Consider the following 22,748-nt stretch of genomic DNA (forward strand, 5'->3'; position numbering starts at 1 on the left):
GTCAAAGAGAATCAATAGTTCTGAGACCTTCTTAACGCCTCCCAGCAGGCTGCATTGGCTTGTTCTTGCTCACTCACTCACGCACACACACACACAACACATACAACACTCTCAGGAGCACACGTGCACACACACGGTCACACAGCACATTCATGCATGCTTCAACACACACCACAACCACCGTCGCCACCACCACGCACACATCCACTAAGTAGTCATGCAGTGATACTCTCCTGAAAGCACACACAGCTACTGCATCTCTCTCTCTCTCTCTCTCTCTCTCTCTCTCTCTCTCTCTCTCTCTCTCTCTCTCTCTCTCTCAGACACACACACACACACACACACACACACAGTCTAATGAAACAACTGGGCTATTGATCAGCGCCATGAATGTCAGACAGTTCAAAATTCTGCCCCCCCTCACTCTCTGACCTGTCAATCAAACTCCAAAAGCTGACACCTTTAAGAAGACAATCTCGTTATCTTGCTCTAAAGCTGCTGTGCACTCACTCTGTGTTTGTGTGTGTTTTTTTGTGAGAGTGTTCTTTAGAGTGTGTATATGTACATTAGTGCAGCAGCTACATATATGCAGCCTCTGTGCCTGATTTTTTTTGTCCTCCTCCCTGAATTCAATTGAAAATCCTTGATTCATTTTTCTTTTCTTCTCTGTTTATCTGCTTCTCCTCCACTGGTGTTCACTTTGCTACTTCAAAAGCACAATACAGCTACTTGTCGTCCTTTTAATCCATTTTTTTTAAGTCGTCCTCTTTTTTCATCCTTATCCATCCCCTTTTTTCCCCTCTGCTAGATAAAAAGGTGGAATTACTAACCTTGTTTTCCGGATCATTCCACCGCGACCCCTGGAAACCGTCACATCTCCCTGTCTCCGCGGCACTCTCTCTGTCTCAGCTCCGTGGAAAAACACCCATCTCTCGCTCTCTCCTCTCTATCTCTATCTCTCACTGTCTATCCCCCCTCTCTCTCTCCTCTCTCTCCACGTCCCCTCACTCGGTCTCGACAGCTGCAGCGCTCTGTCTGCCTCCTCTGTCGCTCTTCCGTCAGGCTGTAGGCTGATTGAATTTTAAGTCATGTTAATCCCACAGAACAGGTACTGAATGAAGGAGGGGACACGGCAAAAAAGAAGGGAGAGAGAGAGAAAATAACAGAATGCAGGGAGTAAGCTGGCTTGTATTTTTAGAAATCTCCTCTCTCCTTCAGGGAGGTTTTCTCCAGTTTTTTCCCTTTACTTGTCCTGCCTCCACTCAGTCACTCCTCCTCTCCATTTATCCATTCAACTGCATGTTTATCCAATCTTTTTCCTTAACAATCTTTGTCTTACTTTGTCCTTATCTGGTGGAGAAGAGTGTGTGTGTGATTCCCGACGAGCAGAAGAGAGGACTGTGATCTGTCTCCGGCAGCGTCAAGCATCGGACTGAAAAAGGAAGAGAGACTGTGAGAGAGAGAGAGCAGTTGTGCATTAGAGAGATGGGGAGGGGGGAAGAGGGGTGGAGGAAAGAGAGGAGGAAAGGAAAGAGAAGAAAGATGGAATCATTTAGGAGTAGGAAGAGAAGGAAAAATTAGGGATTGGAGAAGAGGGGAGAGGGAGGAACAATTATGGGGGGCAGTCATGGGAAGTAACTAAGTAAATTTCCTCAAGCGCTCCACTTTAGTACAGATTTAGATTTTACGTAGAAAACATGTAACCATCATATGAAAATGTATGCATTGTTGTAAATTTACTATCCAACAGTATATAAAGCAGTTCAAGTAGCTCCACCTTCATTGCAAAATGAAAATGCAGCTCATATTGTATGTTAAAGGATAAGACTTTTAATATTATTTTATGTTTCTTATTGTCAACACATCCCATAAAAAGATAAAAACCCTGATATAATTAATTTCTCTGTACCACAGACCTCCATTCCTCTCCAGAAACTATTCATAACACATCAGTGACATACACTGTAGCACTGGGTGACTTAAGTTTATTTTAAATTCGTCCCACTTGCACCGTCCTGATGCATGGTTAATATTCCCTTGGAGCGCCATGTGTCTTAATGTGGAGCTGAAAATAGTCCCCAACAACTCCTGTTTGAGTATCATCCATGGAACAGTACCCAGCAGAGCCCTTTTTCAAAAATAAAACAATACATCTTGTACCACTTTTTAAAAATGTATGTCTTCAGACCAAACCAGCTTGTGTTTGAGTGCTCAAAACAAGGTAGGGTACTGAGATACAGACAAAAGCATGTTTTTGGTCTTTCAATGGAATTTGGGTACAGTGAAAATTCCAATATCTGAAAGAAGTGGGGAAATGAAGATGAGAAGCTACTTACACTTTAATGCCAGCCTTTTCCTTTTAATGCTGCAATCATTATACGTATACTAATAGATTTTTCAAAATTGAATACTTTTACTTTAGATAAAAGTACATTTTTGTGATAATACTTTAAATAAATTTGTCAAATTTTCAGTGCCACCTTTTATTCTCTGTGGCCTTACTTCTTTTGCTCAAGTAAAGGATCTGAGTACTTCTTCCACCACTGATGGAGGGTTGGAGGGGAGAAGTGAAGGAAGGGAGAGATGGAGGAAGAGGAGAAGATAAAAGTCAGCTGGTATGACGAGGGAAAGCGAAGCTCTCAGCGCCTCGAGCTGCTCTGGGTCAGACCGGGATGACAGGGGGAGCAAAGCAGGATGATTAAGAGAGAGTGAGCACATGAGAGGCGACGTGTAAGGAGAGGGAGGTAGAGAAGAGAGAAGAGGCCGAGGATCTCTGGGGGCGTAAGGGAGATAAGTGAGGAAGAGAGGGGTTAGTGAGGGATGGAAGGGAGAAGTGGATGGAGTGATAGCATGGCGATAGGAACAAGTGTAGCTGATACGACTTCAAACGGTGGTCAAGCACTTGATTTTCCCACCGCACCAATAGCTGCTGGAAATAGCCGTTTAATGGAAAGTGTGTGTGTGTGTGTGTGTGTGTGTGTGTGTGTGTGTGTGTGTGTGTGTGTGTGTGTGTGTGTGTGTGTGTGTGTCCGTGTGTGTGTGTGTGTGTGTGTGTGTGTGTGTGTGTGTCCGTGTGTCCTGTGTGTGTGTCCGTGTGTGTGTGTCCGTGTGTGTGTGTGTGTGTGTGTGTGTGTGTCCCACTACTCAAGCAGAACCTATAACATCAGAGATATTGGATGTTGGAATTAAGTTGTTTCCGACATCAACATATGTGCAGGTCCGTTTTGTCAACACAATCACACACTGGAGATGAAACATCAGAAAGAAGGTAAGAAAGAAGACAGGGACATATATTTGGTTGTGTTATGGCTGAATTGGTTTTTCATGTATCCCAGTTTCCTCCCAGGAGTCAATTTCTGTCCTTCATTTACTTCTCCATCTTCTAAATATTTCTCAATCTGATCCTCTCCTCCCTGTTTATCTCTACCTTTCAAGCATTTACCTCTCATCCCACTTTCATGCATCTCCATTTTTCTTTCTTGAATTTATTTTTATCCTTTGCCTTCTCTCTCTTTACTGTCACTCCATTTTTTTCCCCTCCTGCTGTGGGCCAGTGTATTTTTAACCTAGTAAGCCAGACCTCCCTCAAAGCAAGGTCCGGCAAGGAGAAGTTTGATATATCATTTCGCCCAATCGTATCCCGTTTACAGTGCGCAGCTTTATGGCTGGTTGATTCACAATTAATCAAACCTCTAGTGGTTTGGCACCCAGTCCTCTCGTCAGGGAGAGTGACCTTGCTGAATGAAATAAACTAACATGACCTACTGCTGGGTGATGGATGAAGTGAGTTCACCAGTCAGGAGAAAATCTCATTACTGACTGGCTTGTTAGTTTAAAGGCAGGGCAACTCACAATTTGTTCACCTGGGGATACAATAAAATGTCTTATCGGAGAAATTACAAGCAACCGTGACTATGTAGGACAAAGGCTAAAGATGTTGAATCCTTAAAACATTTCCTGTGACCGCAGATCAATGGTGTTAAAATAAAGCGCACAGGGGAAAGTCTTTCTCTCCCTAGGACTGAGAACTAAGCAGAGAGATTGGCAGGATCTTTTTTAGTTCATTCTGAGTAATGCTGCACTTAATCAGAAAGAGGGCAGACCTGTTCTGGTTCGGTCAGGCCAAATTAGCCCTCAAAGTGAAAACAGTTGCAGGGGAGTCGGCCTACTGACCCTGGACTGAACAAATCCATTGACTTTTTTTTTGTTATTCCAAATTGGTTGGCTGGTGAATTCACTGGTGGTGTCAACAAAGTGGAAACATCTCTCTGTCAAGTATTTACATGGCTCTCATAGGTGCAGATTACACGTTCCTGATAAGTTAATACTAAGGTTTTTTTTTTTTTTAATTATTATTTATTGTATGGTTACAGCCGAAGACAAACAGGAAAGGTGGGCAGAGAGAGAAGGGATGACATGAATGAATACTAAGCTTTGAACTGCGTCTACATCACATCTCAGAAATTGAAATAAAATGATGACCATGAGGTTTAAGGGCTGACATTTGAGGGGGAAATGTGCATAAAAGATGTGAACCATGTACAGTAGATGTGAACATCTTTTAAAGGTGAGGGTTAGCAATTTAAAGGTACCCTGTGGAGTTTTGGACCTGTAGTAGTGCTATGGAGCAGTTTTTGAGCACAAGTGCACAAGGGCATAAATACATGTGTATTCTGGTGACGCGATACACAGTTCTGCCAGTGGTTTCACACCATCTCACTGGTCCACAGGTGGCAGTAGTGTGGCAAGAAATGCCTTTTTTTTTTTACTCCTTAGCCGCATTTTAAAGACTGTAAGGAAAACAGCTGAGGTTGCGCTTTTCTGAATGTTGTCTCCCATCATGGGTGTTTGCTATGAACAAGCAGATATGGCATAAAAAGTTTTGCAGCTTAATTCAAAAGATGGAATCTTGACAGCAGCTGAAGAACACGTCTATGCTAACAACAGTGTATTGTCTTGGGTATGTTTGTGAGAGAGAGGGGGGAGAGAAATGGGGAGACAGTTTTTTTTACTAGATCATTTTGTGGCATTTAAATTTTTGCGTTGAATTAAAAAATGCCACCCCTCTTCCACTTAATATTTATCTGTCACTCGACTGGTTTGTCATCAAGTGAGGGCAAATTTGTGCATGTGTGTATAAATGAGTCACAGTGAGTTTGTGAGAAACACTGGCTAAATATAGGCAAAACTAAAACACACAAAAACAAATGCACTCAGTGAACGCCTGTGCACACAAACATGTCACACATAATCACAGTGTGTCAAATGCTTCCATTCACACACACATAAACTTCACACATGGACACACATGGAGCATACATTTCACACAACCTTTTTGCAACCAACACATGCGACATACACACGCACACAGAGCATGATCGGATGATTGCACACACAAACACCACGATAATGTCACACAAATCAGGACATGGCCAGCACACCCTGCAGTTAGACACACACCTCTTACAAGGCTAAATGAAATGCGCACACAAAGACACTCACACACTTGCTCAGCTGTGATGTCAGGGGTAAATGGTGTGGAGGTTTAGATCGAAGGGCAGATCCCGCTCTATTTGTCTCAATCTAGGGATAATGAGAGACAAGGACAGACACACACAGTCACACACATACACACACAACTCCGCCTTCTAATTTTGCTCTCGGAGCTGTTTGCATGTCATTGTGCTTTTATTTATTTCCTCTGCCTTAGTAATAGTTTCTCCAAATGATTTCCCAGTTACTGCTGGCAGACCATTTTACCAGCCATGGGCAGCAGTCAATGAGGTACCTGAAGAAAATGCTGGGCCTCGATTGTCTATATTGCTTTAAATGTAAAACCTTGACAACTACCCTTAGACGTAAAGACACGGGGCAGAAATGACTTCAGGGATATGTTGGTTAGAGGGGGAAAAAAAATCAGGAGTGCCAGCCAAATGTTTCCAAGAGTGAGTTGCTTTAATGTATTATGTGCTGCTGGAGTTTACAGTGGAAATGGCAAACAATGGAAGAGGCAACTAATAAAACTATCTGGATCTACGGAAATGCGTCTGTACAGAAATGCAATGAGCTGTTAGAAAAAGGCTGTTAAATGTCAAAAACAAAGCTAGAAGCTGCAAATGAAAAGACTGCAAATGAGATTTTGTTTGTTGATTGTTTCCCCTGCAGTTTCTTGGCTTTCTGTTAGAAATGCAGGGATTTGTGTCTGTGTGTGTATTACAGAATGAGAGTACACTGACAACTTTACATGTATATAATTCTCAGATTATAACTAATAATCAATCCAATGAATATTCTTATATGCATAGTAAATAGTCTATTAATTAGTGCTACAGTGCACAGTATTGATAACGTCATGGTTTAACCTTGTGGCTGTCTTTGAACATTGTAGAAAACCCCGCTTTTAAAAAACCAGTGTGTAGGATTTAGGGGCATCTAGAGGAGAAGTTGCAGATTACAACTATTTGAATGATAGCTCAGCCTTCCAAGTGTGTAGGGGAAAGTACAGTGGCCGTGAAATTATTAAAAATGCTAAATGCCCTATCTAGAGCCAGTGTTTGGTTTGTCCATTCTGGGCTACTCTAGAAACATGGCGGTTCAACATGGCTCATTTTAAGATAACGAAAACATAACAATTCTTCTTATTATGCTAAATGTTAGACACTTGTTCTCTCCCCAAAGAAAGATGTGCCACACTCTAAATTGCTCTTGAAGCACAGAAAGTTTGTCTGTAGCCTGGTGAGTGCTGGTCAGAACAATGCAGTGGAAGAGCAGACTCAAGTGTCTCACAAGCTGACATCTTTGGCATGTGTCATCAAGCAAATGGAAATGCCATGTGTTGCAAAATGCTGTTAAAAACTCCAACAGACTGTCGTAGCTGGATTATATAATTGAAATGCCCTTAAATAAAGCACCTAAAATTGCTGAGATTAGGTTTATTCTGATGTTGAGAATAATTGCAATAACAGAATCGGAGTATGTTGTTTACATAGGCTCCACCTCAGTCACATTACCATCTTAATCGCATTATGATTGGATTATAGGGTGTGCGAGTAAACATAGCTAATAGACCTTTCTCACAGTAGGACATTTTTACTTGTTAAATGCAGGTGTAACTAATAACATTAAGAACCGGCTGCATTCAGTCTATGTGTGCCAGAGCCCTTGTGTTGCTCATGCTGGCTTACTGGCACAACTAAATGGAATGTAGCCATGTTTTACCTGCACTTTCCCTGGTGTTGAGGCTTAAAAAAAATCTGTAACTTTGCTGCCAGACAGCCATTTCAGCACCACGGCCAGCGCACATGAGCTGTACATACTCACAGCCTCATAAGACACACACACACACACACACACAGAGTGGCAGTAGGAGGAGCAGGAACCCTGATCAAACAACATTAAAAAAACAAATGTGAAACCTATAAATACTGACTAGAAAATCACAGGGAACCATGATAAGGCAATAAAACATTAAAATAAATAATGCATGATGTTCTGTGCTGAGGAAATCTAGACGGTAATAGCACATTCTGTAAATAAGAGGCAGCTATTAGTCATTTGGTGTTCTGGGCTCCCCTAGTCCCTGAAAATAGACACTATGGGTGTTTTAAGATTAAATGCATCATGCTGAGCCATAGATGGAAGGGAAGGATTTAATATGGTCTTGTTGGGTTGAGTCAACATTTCTATTTTGGCTAGCTCTTTAAACGGGAGTCTGGCTATCTTTGCTCGATTTATTAGTGCAGATACATGGATGAATGACCTTTTCACAACCTACACAGAGAGCCCATTAGATGAGATGCATTACTTTGACAGACTTATGCCATTATCGTAATGGTAAATAGAAACTGGTTGAATTGAATTTTTCATGGAGAGACACTGCTTCACTTTGATCTCTAATAAGCTCACTGACTCACTGAATCCTGTTTTGCGTGCCCTTGTATAGTCTGTCACCTAAAGTAACCCCAAGGGTAATTATGACATATGTGGTAGATGTTTGTTTTAATGCAAAAGGATATGAGTAGGACTTATTATTAAAACTGCAGAATTTGCCTTTAATTTCTACAACTTGCACAATAAAATGTGGGCTGGTGCATTGAGGAGAATGATGAGATGGTATTAACTGGAAAAAGAAATGTAGCCTAAATATGTATTGATTATGTAATCCAACTTTACATATTTACCTTCTCATAAAAGAGATACTTGCTTACCAAGAATATACACTGATTTTTTGTTAGCTTGCTGTCATCATGATATTCAACCAGGTCTTTGTGTTTTTTGTGTAACCATAAGCACCTCTATCTGCTGTAGAGCAGAGAAACATTTTCCACAGAGAGTGTTGACACGTCAAGAACATTTTGTAACATTATAAGCCCAGATTCGACACAAACGTGTTGAGGAAGTGATAGTGTATTTTTGAGAGTGCAGTTCTCAGTATTCACTAATTAGACCGACAAAGGTTGTCCAGTGCACTGCTAGTGTTTCTGTAGGACTTTAAATTTAAGGTCACAACTTGAGAATTCCTCTTTCTTTCTTCATTTTGTGCTGTTTAGTTCCCCCGTTTCTTTCTGCTCTGTTATGCTGCTTCTTTTTTGTCTTTTAGAAAAAGGATTTAAACCTTTGGGGTTTATATACTTTTGGTCCACTAGTCTTTTTACACCTCAATTGATTTCTCTGTTTATTTCACTGCAGTTCGACTGTTTGTGCCATATAAACCATGGCCTCATACATAAAACCAGACGGCCACTGTGTGTTGCTCTTTGCAAAAATAAAAATAGCTCCTGATCTCTTTAAACTATGACTCAAGATCCAAAATGAGTCACATGCATTGTTGGGAGGATGGAAGTAATTTGATGTCAAAGGTAAGCAGTCTGAATAATGAATGGTAGTAATATGTAGATTACGTACCTGAAGTTAGATTAAAGGTTTTTGTCCATTTAGAATGTCCATTGCATGTAAAAGTTTTATGTATCAGTAATGATCATGATTTTAGGTGATAATTACACCCAAAGTTAAATTGACAATTGATGCACAATTTTGCATTAATCAAATGACCATTAAAGGAAGTCTCCACCCACTGTGAGGTCACAGCAAGACTATGAATTTCATGTTTCATTCCTGAGTTAAAAAAACATTTTCAAAAATTATCTTTCCCAGCATGCTGTGAGTTTGTTCATTATTAATACACCAGTGAATCTCATTGGTGAGTTAGCATTCATAGCGCATCGATGAAACCTGCTGCCAAGCTGCTGGTAGAGAAGATATTAAACTACACATCAACCCTAAAACAAAAATTATATCTCACTTTTGACAGGTCAACAAGTATCCACTGACATGAGTTACAATCGACCAAAAGAAATGCTGTTAGAACTTGCAATCATCAAAACCCACCGCCTGAAGCTTATCTGCTGACAATAATCTGAAATAGTGAGCTAAAATGATTCAGCATGTATATTCAAATTAAATTCATCATACTGCCAAAAGTTTGGAAAGTGGAAAGAGCTCTTCTCTGTAATCTGTATAGTAGACCTGTTTTTGTTGTAGAATATGAGTTTATACTGTAATTTTAGACCAAATAGGTTCCAGTTGTACTTCTGGTGCGTGTCTGTGTGATAGGGGGCAGTAATAGGGTTTATTCCTAATGTTTTCCCCAGTATCTTAAAGGTTGAAGAGCTCCTGCTGCTTTATGCTATTTCAAAACTCTGTGGAGGATCCCTGGTTCTGTGGGTTGTATTTTTTTTATCAGCTCAATGATTGAGGACATGTTGCTGCATCGTAAAAATAGGATGTATATAGTGAAAAACTGAAGAAATTAGACACCGCAATTTGTGTTTGGGTGTTTGATACGATGTCTTCATGCCTTACAGGTACTAACATGGTCTCAGTACTGACTATATCATACCAAAAAAAGGATTTTTTTACACTTCACTATACAACATACTAAGAGTGAGATGAGCATTCGCAAGTTCAAGTATAATTAACTCGAAGACCTCGAAACACCTGCTAACAGTGTCTGAGACGACACACTCTGTGGGTCTGGAGTACATCATGAGTCGTTTAATGCGTCACAGACCTACTGCTTAAGGATTCCCAAAATACCTCTAAGTGGCTATCTGTTGTAATAAGCTTGCGTCTCATGGTCCCTGAAAGAGCCAGAGAAGGCCTTGTTTCAGCTAACTCAGCAACCCATTTGTTGATACCAGTTGAGTCACACTGTTTTAAGGAAAACAGGCCATGCATTGGTTCCTGGTGAACGTATCCCCCCAGTGGTAAAGAAACTGTCTTGTGTGGTTATTATGAGAATATTTAAAATCAATTGTTCTATGGGTTATTTTGTGTCTGTGTCACTTTCCCTTATCCTGCCTCATCATCTCATCTCCTGGTTCAGCTTGTAGTTTCCTAAATTTCGAACAATCACTCTTAGCAGTCGCCCGGAGAGCAGTGTGAACTTTAGCGAGCCCTGTAAATGGGCCGGGATTGACATGTAAAGTGGTTAGAGCTAAAGCTGTATTTCAGTCCCTTCAACTCAAACACAACATATTTTGTAGTTATAAAGCATTGCTTTTTTGACTGCTGTTAGTTAAAAATCAGCTAGTGTTTTTCTTTATCGGTATTCAACATCAGTGCAAATTGGTGACTTTAGAAAAAAACATTGCTCTTTGGCAGCTGTCTCCAAGAATTATTTACTGTTTGTGCTTTAGATCTTTAAAATGTTGCTCTCTTATCGAACACTGTAGTTATGCTAGACATATTTTGACAACAGTGCAATAGCTGTTGCAGATCCCCAGTGACATCCTTTGTCTGGGATGTCTGGCAAGTTCAGCACCACGGCCAGTGCTCCTAGTCAACTCAAAGAGGCAACTGAAACACACGTCTTCCCATTACTGAGTTTCAAGGTCTGTGTCTGACATATTTCAAAGCTTAAAGATTACTTTTACTTCCTGCTCTTGTTCCTTTCCATAGCTTTATGAAGTGTTTCAGAAATAGATAAGGGATCATAGCTGGATTAACATGGGCTGTGTCTCATGAAACCTCAGGTACATAGATGCATGCAGAGACACACGCAAAACTGGCTTTGTCAATTTATTTATTCATATTTTGGCGGATTTCTTCATACCCTATAAGCTTATTTACAGTTGAAATATTTCTGGGCACAGCTTCCCTGATGAACTGGGAGGTGGAAATTGCTCTGCCGTACAGCAGTGATAGGAGTTATTACTGAAAAGATCCCCAATCAGATTTTTTATTTCACTGAGGAAAAAGCCCCGTGGCAAATGTCAAACACTGATTCCAGATTTAATTTTTAGGCGCAGCCATGAAATAGTCATGCAGGAATCTGTTATCTCAGTAATAGAGGTCTGTGAGAAGGGAGTGTGTGAAAGAGACAAAGTATTCAGGCCGCCGTTGCTTTTCCTTTTGGCAGTATAAACATTTTCAGAGTGTATGTCATGGCTGTAAAGGGCACTGGAATTGGATGACGATGGTTGTCTTGATGAATAGGAGCTAACTTTAAGAAAGAGGGTGTGAAATAAAGAGAAAATTATAGAGCAGAGAAACTGAGCAGAGAATTAAGGCATGACCCTGGAGTTAAAGACTGAAAGGAAATGGAAAAGAAGCACAGGATGTGATCATCAGTGCTGTCGCCTTGACCTGCTCATTCTCCCTCTGGACATGGGAACAGATGCAGTCGATAATGCAAAGGCAAGAAACAAAAGCATTCTTACAGTGACTGGCTGACCTTTTAACAAACCAATCAGTGGACCGTCGCCAAGTCATCGACAGACAACTGAAACCAAAACATCCATTTGTGTGCATGCGTATTCCCCCCCCCCTTCATCTACATGTGTGTGCCACTGTGTGTTTGTGCATTTGTCCATGTGTGTAGCATTTTAAGCATTAGGTTCCTGAGAGTCTTAATTGTAAATCTTTATTTTTGGATGTGTTTGCTTGCAGCTGCCCGTGGGTTGTTCTAAAAGACAGAGGTGTGTGTGTGTGTGTGTGTGTGTGTGTGTGTGTGTGTGTGTGTGTGTGTGTGTGTGTGTGTGTGTGTGTGTGTGTGTGTGTGTGTGTGTGTGTGTGTGTGTGTGTGTGTGTGTGTGTGTGTGTGTGTGTGTGTGTGTGTGTGTGTGTGTGTGTGTGTGTGTGTGTGTGTGTATTTTGGGTATGCCGTTTCTGCTTGAGTAAATTTGTAGCTGATATGAGTGTGAGAGGTCCCCTACATGTATGTGTGTGTATACATTCACTCCCCGGGCTGTGTGGGTGTGTTGATCTTGTTTATGTGTCCAGGCCAGTGGTTAAGGCGTGACGGATGGGGATAGGGGAGACAGAGGAGGAGAGAGGAGAAAAGACGAATGACCTGACAGCTCCCCTATTCAACTCCTAATCACTGAGGGAGCGTGGATGCTGTGTGTGACAGAGAGAGGCAGTGTTTGTGTTGGGCGAAGACAGAGATCAGGGGTGTGTGTGTATGTGTGTAATTCTGAGCGTAGTTTTCTCAAAATGCAAACTCCTGCACCTGTACTGTCTCTGATCCTTTGTTTTTGTGCACTGTTCTGTCTAAAACATATTAGCCTTTAGAAATGAACAAACTTAATGCTTAAGGCAACTTAAGGCAATGTGTGTGTTTGTGAGAGACGGGAAAACAGTAAGTGTTGATCACGAGGAAATGCTCAACATGATATTCTCCAGAAGCTTTTTGAGGAAGTGGGTCTATAGTCGGTATTTGAAGAATGTTGAGGGCCTGATGTTTACCAGGAGCAAGAAGAGAACAGTGTTGTTTACAAGGGACCTTTGGGGTGAGGATGGATCCAGGTGAACTGTAGATCAGAGACATCCTGCCAACACAGGATTTCACCAACCTTGGCTTTATAGGCAAGCATCAGAAACCTAATGTGAGCCAACACAAAGAGACAGTGAAGGGAGTGACTTCTTGAGTTTCTGGGTTCAGTTACACAAGGCTATTCAGTTATTTTATATGCATATTCCTTCCATATAGCATCAGTAACAGATCTGTGTTACAACTGCTGTCCTATATGTTTGTTTCAACTATGATCTGTTTGCTTCATTAACAAGCGACTGAATGCAAAGGGGTGTACATCAAAACAACATGAGAACCCAAGATGGCTCATGTGCTGCACTGGGAAAAAATTATCTCAGTCTCCTTCTTACTAGCCACACTTGTACCTGTTCCACCTGTTTGTAGCACCTTTAAGATCTCCTCTTTTTCATGCTGATGGGCAGTTATTTGGAGGTGCACTGCCAGTTCTGTTTTCCTGTTTTCTCCTACTTTGGTAGGTTACTCATTTGTGTTGGCTCTCTAGTTAACTTTTTTATTTGTTCATGTTGACCTGAGCCAATCCTAGTTTCAGCTATTGTATCACATTTACATAAACATGTACATAAACAGATTGGTCATCAAGTTTTCATCTGTCTGGAACTTAGTGATGAGGGGTTATTTTTTATGTTGCGTCTCACCCACTCTAAAACGCAGCATAACATCTATGTTGTGGACAAGGTACTACAACAGACATTACTCTGCCATTTTTTGCTTTTGTTGGTGGTGTTGGTGTACCATTTTCAGCTTCAGGGCTCTGAATTGGTGCAGGGCTCACAATGCAGTGTCTCACTGGTGAACTGTTATTTTCCAGGGGTACACACTGTACTACTTTGGATATAGTCCAGTGTGTACCCCTGACTGCACTGGTTTGGTAGCTTAATGATGAGGTGCAGTGTGGCAGCACTGCAATCTGCACTGCGCTGCAGGGTTCACAAAAATACAGCCCTCTGTCTTCAACCTTTCTATCACCACCTTTTACGTCACATCTGCAGAGAGCTGTGGCCCCAGTGATCTCTGACATACTGCAGGTAGCATTTGTCCCAGACCCTGACCTTGACCAGGGTCTCCCAGGTTTTTATATCTAGAGTCAGCCCAAAGGTTTCAGCGTGTGTTCATAGTAATTCTAAAATGATGGAGGTCATACTTGCAGGACTACAGGGGATTACACAACAAACAAAGTGTTGGAGTTGCGGTTGCAGATTAGTGTCGGTAAAGGTGCTGACTTGAACATAACTGGGGTTTATATTGGCACTCTCAAAGCATAGGCAATATATGTGACTCTTCACATCATAATGTTGTTTTTAAAAACATGGCAGGTGGAAATGCACATATCAGTCCAAATTTGATCTGATCTAAGCACCTACACATTATAATTGATCTTCAGCCAGGTGTTATCTGTCTTTACATTACTTGAGGTTATGCCCATGTGGTACACTGTCCACATGCAGAGCAGCTCCAAACATAACTTAGAGTTGTACAATTTTATGTGAACAGAAACATTGGCAGCAGTCTGGGCAGTTGTTTGTTTTTTTCACCCCACCTACTCTCCTGATAGCAAAGTGAAAAATGACATCCAATCCCAGTGCAGACACATTGTTGACAACAAGAATACATAAAATAGCAGGTGAAATATTTTTTTCCCCTTCAAGATATCCAGACTGCATTTTACTGGCAGGTGTAAATTCTTTCTTTACAGACAACATTTGGATGTAGGATGACAACTTTGACACTCCTTCTGAAGCAAACAATTGCAAAAAAAAAATATTTTTGCATTTCAGCACATTGCTAATGAGCTCTTGTTTGTTGAGTTTTTTTTTCTTAAAGTCAAGTTTAAATTTAAAATAAAGTTAAACAAAGAAGTTTTAGCTTCCTGAAAGTAGCAGATGCCCTGCAACCAGAGTCAAAGTGTTTTAACAGGAGTGTTGTGTCGAGCTGACTTGTGTTTGCAGTCGAGCCAAAAGCCCAGGACATCAATACTTACCCCACTATGTCAGTTTGGCAATCACCAATAAAGCTGATTGCAACAATAATGACTGGCTGTGAGCAGAGTACCAATAAAACAGACTTTTCAAGCGCTGTGAGAATAAAAATGGGGATAGTCTGAACCCAATGTCATCTTTTTGTGGGGGAAAAAAGGTACACATGATTTCTTTTGCATCAAAATGAAGCGTTGACTTCTGATACTGCGTGAGTGAAATTGTTCGCTATCATAGAGAGCGTGGGTGTATGTAAACGAGAGCTTGCAAGAACATTAATTCACATTTAGACGTGTTTACTTTCACACTAAAATTGATACAGTACTCAAATGTGTGTGTATGTGCTTGTGTTCGCAATCTGCAAGGCATTTGGGAGCAGGAGACACTATCATCACTGGTGTGTGTGTGTGCGTGTGCGTGTGTGCGTGTGTGCGCGTGTGTGTGTGCGCGCGTGCGCGCTGCAAGCATAGCTCTGAGAGCTATAGCCAAGCGGTTGTTACAGAGCATCCAAATCAGGGACGAGCCTCTGTCGAGTATTTGTGTGTGTAATATCACCGAGAGCAGGATGAAGACTGAGAGAAAAATGCTGTAGAGATAGTGGTGGAAAGGGACAGACCAAAGTGTGTGAGGATGTGTGTGGTCCTTTTTTTGAGTGTGTTTCACATCATTAGGGGGAAACCAGGAGAAAGAGTAAAGGGACTGTGTGTGTGTGTGTGTTAGTGTGTGTGTGTGTGTGTGTGTGTGTGTGTGTGTTAGTGTGCGTGGTAGCCACAGGCATACAGAGCAGCCTGATAATGAACACATTGATCTGGTACAGCAGAGAGGAAAAGGACAAACCTCTGTGTATTAATGGTGTCTATTTTCCCTCTCCATTATTTTTGAGTCTGTCATTAATAGCAGCTGTTTGTGTTAGTTGTCTCTCATTCCCTGTCCCTGCCTCTCCATGTTTTTTCTTTATTTATGCCTTTTTGATTACCTTTCTACCCTAACACTCACATATTAAGTTTGTTTACACATATAAATTATAGATGAAGATGACATCAAACATAGAAAAATGAGGGAAAATTCGAAACTTGTGCAGGTGGAACGTCGAAATGCCCCAAGGCCCAATAAAAAAAAAAACCTCTCCTCCAAAAAAGCAAATAAATATAAATCAGAACTTTTTTCTTTTCTCTTTTTGCTGTACTTTTTGTGCTCTTTTTCAACCTTTGACCTTGTCCTTCTGGCAGTTCAAACGGGGAAAATATTTGCTGGAATACAAATGAAATACTTCATTTTCACTCACTTGTCAATATCTTAGGTCGTAGATCCAAAACATAACATAATACCATACAGAGATGGACGGGGAATGAAAAATGGCCCCAGACTTTTTGACTCAGACCAGCCCACCAACCCATTAACTGAAAAGTTGAACATGTTTCAACAAAAGGCACCTCATATAAGCTAAACTGCCAAACCCAAACCTTGCTTATATTATCCCTATTGTCTTCTGTCTTGACTTGACCTTGACTAACAGTTGAACTGGTATTGAGATTCTCTTGAGGCAGAGGATGTGAGCTGGTGCCGAGTCAAGCAGGCAGACAACGTATCTTTCTTGTTCTTGTTTTTGTATAATGGGCTGCTCACAGTTCCCACAGAGTGACTTTTTACTCACTTTACTCAGTTTTTACTGTTTTTTACTAACTCATTTTAGTTTTTGTGCAGATTAAACCAACTAGATTTAGTGTGATGCTGGCTGTAACCTTATATGTAGTTTAGTATAATAAAATAGATACGTTTTTCAGCCAACAACGTTTTTGTGTTAGCATGGTGTTAAGTGTTTTTAAACAAACTTATTCCAACCTATCCAGCTTGCTTTGCCAGTCTGCTGTTCTTTAAGTCAAAGCTTTTTTTGATCTAATAAAAATGTAATATATGGCAGTATGCAGATTTCTTGTCAGATGGCTGCTTATCTTTCTCAAGGACAAGAGCATGTGAGATAGCAGAATATATTTTAATACAGTTATGTTGGCAGATACTATAAATGGAAGAAAATGAGATGTCCACAGGTTTCTGAACTCATATTGCAGTTACAGCATTCGGCAGAAATCCCTTTCTGTTTTGGTCCACAGCTTGTAGCCCAAGGCTTGGCAGTGCAGCACAGCTATGTGAATCCCTCGGCTCTCTTCTCTTTCTCCTCTCCAGCTCTCCTCCCTGTAGCAGGAGGCTGAGAATACAGTGTCATTTTGTGTGTGTTTTGCCTGTGTACCTAAATCCTATCTCTTTGCTGTGAATGCCTAGAAAGTACACAGTTTTGTCTCTTAATTTTGGCTCAGTAGGTATGACCAACTTGCTTGTTATTCTGCTGACCACATTGGTCTCTCTGCCACATCTCCCTCTCTCAGTACTTGTAATGAGGTGTGTCTGTGTGGTTTGTTTATTGCTAAACTCCCTTCTCCCAATTATGGGATTCCTGAGTGATTGTGTTGCAGCAATTATTTGAAGTCACTGACTGTAGGCCTGACTGTCAGCTAAACGGCCAAATTGTGGTTGTAAATTCAGTCCATCTGTGGATTATGTTTTGTGTATGCATATACTTACAGCTGTGTGTGTGTGTTTGACAGAGGGATCTATTTATGGACTATCTATATAGATAGTGAGGCGGATGTTACATTTCTGGGCTTATAGAGAAAACCGCTTCAAAGCCAATACCCAGGAGGTCCTTGGGGACTCTTTCTCTCTTGGTTCTGAGCTCTGGTTGTGTGTGTCTGTATGAATAAAAGGGATACTTGCATGCCGGGTCATGAGTGGCAGGGGTTTTCTTTCTTTTAAATGCCACTTAAGACTCCGACATTTTTAGCAAACTTTGAGAAATAATCTTTTCACAGAGTTTACATTCCTTCTCTTGTACCCTCCCTTGGGGACATTAAACAGCGATAAACACATCTAAAGCCTCTCCAAGAACATATTAACATATCCTCCTTTCACTCAATCCCTCCAACTAATACTGCCTCTCTCCCCATTTCTGCTTTTCTTTTTACTAACCCCCCTTCCTTTTTTCTGTCAATCTCCCTCCTCTTTCACTCCCAATTGTCACTTTCTCCGCCTTTTACAACATGCAGTCTACCCACATTGTAAGGACGAAGCTTACAAGCGTGAAAAAAAATCTGAAACAAATCAAGTAATGAACATTACATCTCTTTCCTTTTTCTTCTCTTGCATTCAATTTCCTCTTTGTTAATTTAGAGGGCTTAATTGGCGTGATAATACTTTTGAAGCAAACAAACAACAAAATAGAAATGGAATGTAATTACTTTCAACAGTTGACTTTCTCGCTCTGCTCCGTGTGTGTGTGTGTGTTTGTGTGTGTGGGTGTGGGTGTGGGTGCAATTGTGTGTACAGTGTTTACCGTACTCTGGTATTGGAATGCGTTTTTTGTGATGCCACTATTTGTGTGTTAACAATTGTAACCATAAGCTTTGTTTACACTGTGTCACAAACGTCAGTCTAACACTGAGCTCTCTTAAGCGAGATGTTTTCTTCAAAAGAACTGCTTTCTTTTCTTTCAAGTGATTAATTTGCAGAACAGGACTTGAGCTAAGTGATTGCTGTCTTGACTCCCTCGCTTCTCTATACTGTGTGGCTAAATTTACCTCAGATTGTAGTGTTTTTACAAACCATTTGTATAAAATCTTCATTTAAGAAGACAACAAATTAAAAGTCTCCTCCTTTGTTTATCCACCTGTCTCTCCATCTCTAGACCAACATCCCGTTCCTCCAGAATGTTCTGTCCAACCACCAGTTCCTCCACTCCACCGTGGACACCCAGTTCATCGATGAGAACCAGGAGCTCTTCAACCTCAAACCTACTCAGAACCGAGCCCAGAAACTACTGCACTACCTGGGTCAGTGTATAAACAACACACACACAAACTCACATTCAACACAGGTGGAACATTACAAATCAACTTAATGAGTCAAACTGTTTTACCCAGTTCAGTTCAACAATTTGCAGGCACTATTTTTTAAGCTAATTGGCCACTTCACTGGTCAAATGGTGCGACTTTACAGCGGTGTCTTTTATATTTCAGGTCATTTTGTTGCTGGCTGTTATTTTACATTTAGTACAAAACTATGCCTATATACAGTCAGCGGTAATTGTAAGGTCAATAGTTCACCAACCACCTACCTACTATAATTCCACGATTTTTTTTTTCTTTCTTTTTCAGTAAGCTATTAATCAGGAAGTAATACGCTTGTATATAACAACTGAGCTGACCATTACGATTTCAGTGAGGGGACTAATGCAAAAAAGGAGATGGCCAACACAACCTTTAAACCTTATACCAGAAATTCAGGTTATTATAGTTAGGAAATAATATTTCAAGAGGTAAAAAGTGCTGAGCTGGTTCGCATATGACTTAAAATTCAAACCATTGGTGTCTAACCAAAGAAAAAGGTATCGCTGCTCTTCGGTGTGTACACCATGCTCAAAGATAAATGTATTAGCTTTTAAGACCTTATGTTAAAATATGGTCTGGGAAATCAATATTGCTTTAGATTATTTTAACAAAGACGTGAGAAGTGACCTACACTTAGATATGAATGGGATAATTAGAATGACTGTGGATGTGCAGAATAACAGGGTAGGGCATCTCAGCTTTCTACAAAGCCTTATGGGAAGGAGGAGAGAAAAGCAGGAGGCTCAACGCTATACAAAAAATGTCACGTTTATATAAAAATAAACGTGACATTGTAGACAGGTACGAGATGTGACAATATTCAGTTCACTCAGTTCAGCTTGAGGATTGCTGTTAAAGATGTGTTGGTACATGTACTGAATACTAATACACAAATATGTGACCATAATCCTTAACAGCCTCAGGGCTGCTTTTTTAAAACCCTAATTGATTTTTTTGTTTTCTTTATTGTCTTTACAGGATATTAGATATACTGTATTGCGCATGTATGTATGTATGTATGTATGTATGTATGTATGTATGCATCTGACTTGTATTCATTATTTTCTCTATTTTTACACTCATATCCAGGTCATGTGATGGTAAATGGACCAACCACGCCCATTCCAGTCAAAGCTAAGCCTTCGTCCATAGATCCTGTCATCCCTCCTGTCACCATGGGTAAGTCAGTCAAATGCAATTCAACCAATCACAGTGCATAGTTCACCCTTCACACATTATTCTGCTAACCCAGTCACAACTCCTAAGTCACCTTCCTTATTCAACAATGAAAGTAAGATTTTAAACCACACTAAAAGCATTAAAGGCAGTCTCTTCAGTTGAGCTTCAGCAATGAAATAATTAAAAAACCTGTTTACACAGTGTAGTTCTGTGTATAGGGCAAGGCGTCTACAAGACCAGTGACTGATAATTTAATACTATATTAAACCTATAAAAACAAGTGTTGTGTCGCTAGAAAATGTTGTGGACTGTTACCATAATAACGTCACAATGCATCATCCTTATTGCATTTATTACATTTGGACTAATTTAGCAAGGCACTGCCACTGCAAGGGTGAGAGGTTTCATTTCCCCTGGGGCACCTATGCTAAAAATGTAAACACTTGTGGATCCGTAGGGCACTTTGGATAAAAGCACCCTGCAAATGACAAATGGGCTGTCGAACAGTCTGATAGCTGTAGGCGGAAAGGCCTTCCTAAATGGCTCAGTTTAGCACTCGGGGAGGAGAAGGGGTTTTGGCCCAGAGTGCTCTGTTGAGCTGTGAGTACAGCGGTGAGAGGGGTGCAGTTCATTGTTTGTGAATGCAGAAGTTCTCTGCCTCTCACCCTGCTCTGCACCAGCACCCCCGGAGTCTCGCAGGAAAGGCCAACGGCCAAGCTGGGCTCTTTGATGAGCTTGTTGAGCCACTTAGAGTCTCTGGAGTCGAGCTCTGTGGGGTTTTCTTTCCCACATTAACTATACTGTCTGAGTGAATTTTAAAAGATTAAACTGAGGCTGGAATACTGGTAAAATACTCATTTTAAATTAATGATTAGATGTGCTCATTTTTACTATTAAATGAGTTGTTAAAAAAACTTAAAAGTATCTAGAAAAATTGTCTTATTTCACTGGATGTCACAGCCTGTCTCTGGCCATTTTGCAGTGATGCATTTTTTTTGTCCTTTCTCTGCACTCCCAGGTTTATTTTTGTTAGTTGTGCAAAACTGGCTTGAATTTATGCAGCTGCTCCTTTTGACGGCAACAAAATAGTCAGCTGTATCAATCTGACATGTTTATCAGCACCCTGTACTGCCTTAGCACATACCCCAGCGTGCCCGGTAAACATGAATTTATAACAAAACAATGTGAATAATATGAATCATAATCAGGCATAACTAATCAAATCTGACATCTAAAAACCATGCACAGTGGAACGGAATGGAATAGAATAGGACAGAGTAATCTGCAGTGTTTGTGTACGTCTGCATGTGAGTGAGTGAGTGAGTGTTTCTCTGTGCTTACCCACCACTTGTCTACTTATGCAAATCTTGTGTTGAAAGCTATTATTGCGTGCCCTTCTTATCGCAGGAAAGCAAACACACATGTATGTACACTTGAAAATCACACACTTACGCACAAACTGGCACAGACATGTACTGGACTGAGCACGTACTGTATAGGACACATTTGTGTTCACGCCCCCCACTTACTTACTGTAAGCAGCCAATGAGGTAGTTGTATGCAGCACAGGCACGAACAGAGGCATACCTAAAGCCTAGTAATGAGATTTGTAATGTGCTTATATCCTTTCTTTCATTCGACGGAGGGATTGAGAGAAGAGAGGGATTAGGCCTGTATTATCACACTCTGTGGAGGGAGGGACAGGGGCACGGAAGGAGAAAAGGGGTTATGAAAGCATAAGAGAGAGGGTTTGGGCAGTGTATTATCCCTATATGTAGAGAAAATGATGGTCAGGTGGACAAAGTGACAGACAGTGAGAGGATATAGATAGATATAATGGGAAAGGGGGAGGATGGGAAAGGCAGCTAGAAGGTCTATTACTGTGCCCCCCACTGAAAAGAGAAGAGCAAAGATCAGGATGACATTGTCACATCTCAAAACATCACAACTACAGATAAGGAGAAAGAGGAAGAATTATGAGAAAAATTGCTCTTTAGGAGTTCCCTCCACACCGAGGAGGGAAGGGAGGAAATGCACTCCTCAAAGACAGGCTGAGGATGTCCTGACAGACCCTGTTAAGTCCTCAAAGGCCATTATATTCTAATTAGGATTTGCAGTCGAAAACGTTCCCTCTGATTGCTGGTGGTTCATCGATGGTGTAGAAGTACACCTTGTTCCAATTATTGTCTGGATTTATTTAATGGAGGACATCTAGAGGTTAATCACCAGATGCCTCTGAGCTAGCTTTAGGAAGAATGACTAATAAAAATGACAGACTGCTTTCCTCCTCCCATTTGTGTGCTGTATTTCCATTCTTAGGATTAAAGTAGAAGGGTAGTTTTTAGTACAATATTCTAAATCTGTTCACAAATGGACTTAATGTCTTAATAATTTCTATTCTTTCTCTGCCTGTTTCTAGTTGATGCTTTCATTATCCATCTTCAAACAGACAGGGCTGTTGGCTGTGCCTCTTTATTTTGTTTTACTTTTGTTTAGGTCCAAAACTCATTTTCAGGTAGCTTTAAAAGGAGTCATAAAGAGACTAAAATTTGGCTTTCTGAAACCTGAAGATACTTTGGATTTTTTTCAGGTGTGTGTACTGCAAATTAACTTTCTTCTTTGTTCTTCTTTGTTCTAAAAAAAACATTTATTTTCAATTGTTGTTTCATACCTCCCATAAAACTATGTGGAAAACAAATTCAGTACTGCCAGTCAAAGGTGTTCCAGCAGGCTGTATTTTAGTAGTTGTGGTAAATAGCAACAATAAATAAATGCAAATTTAATGCAAATGCCATGTTGCAGTGTTAGAAAGGAATATCT

At 40.7% G+C, this 22,748-nt stretch overlaps 2 protein-coding genes across 2 annotated transcripts in view; one reads left to right on the plus strand and one right to left on the minus strand.

Annotated features, from left to right (window-relative positions):
- Positions 1–1,432, minus strand: part of LOC127379185 (leucine-rich repeat and fibronectin type-III domain-containing protein 4) — a 40,571-nt gene extending 39,139 nt beyond the window's left edge. The window contains exon 1 of the mRNA XM_051428468.1: positions 831–1,432. The gene's annotated coding sequence lies outside the window, so the exon portion shown is untranslated. The remainder of the gene's footprint in view (positions 1–830) is intronic.
- LOC127379184 (pyruvate carboxylase, mitochondrial) overlaps positions 1–22,748 on the plus strand; it is a 282,379-nt gene that overhangs the window by 201,294 nt on the left and 58,337 nt on the right. Inside the window, exons 13-14 of the mRNA XM_051428466.1 lie at positions 18,548–18,692; positions 19,839–19,928. Coding sequence (XP_051284426.1) covers positions 18,548–18,692; positions 19,839–19,928 — 235 coding nt within the window. The remainder of the gene's footprint in view (positions 1–18,547; positions 18,693–19,838; positions 19,929–22,748) is intronic.

The sequence above is a fragment of the Dicentrarchus labrax genome, unplaced genomic scaffold (genome assembly GCF_905237075.1).
Source record: "Dicentrarchus labrax unplaced genomic scaffold, dlabrax2021, whole genome shotgun sequence".
In the NCBI taxonomy this organism is placed as follows: Eukaryota; Metazoa; Chordata; class Actinopteri; family Moronidae; genus Dicentrarchus; species Dicentrarchus labrax.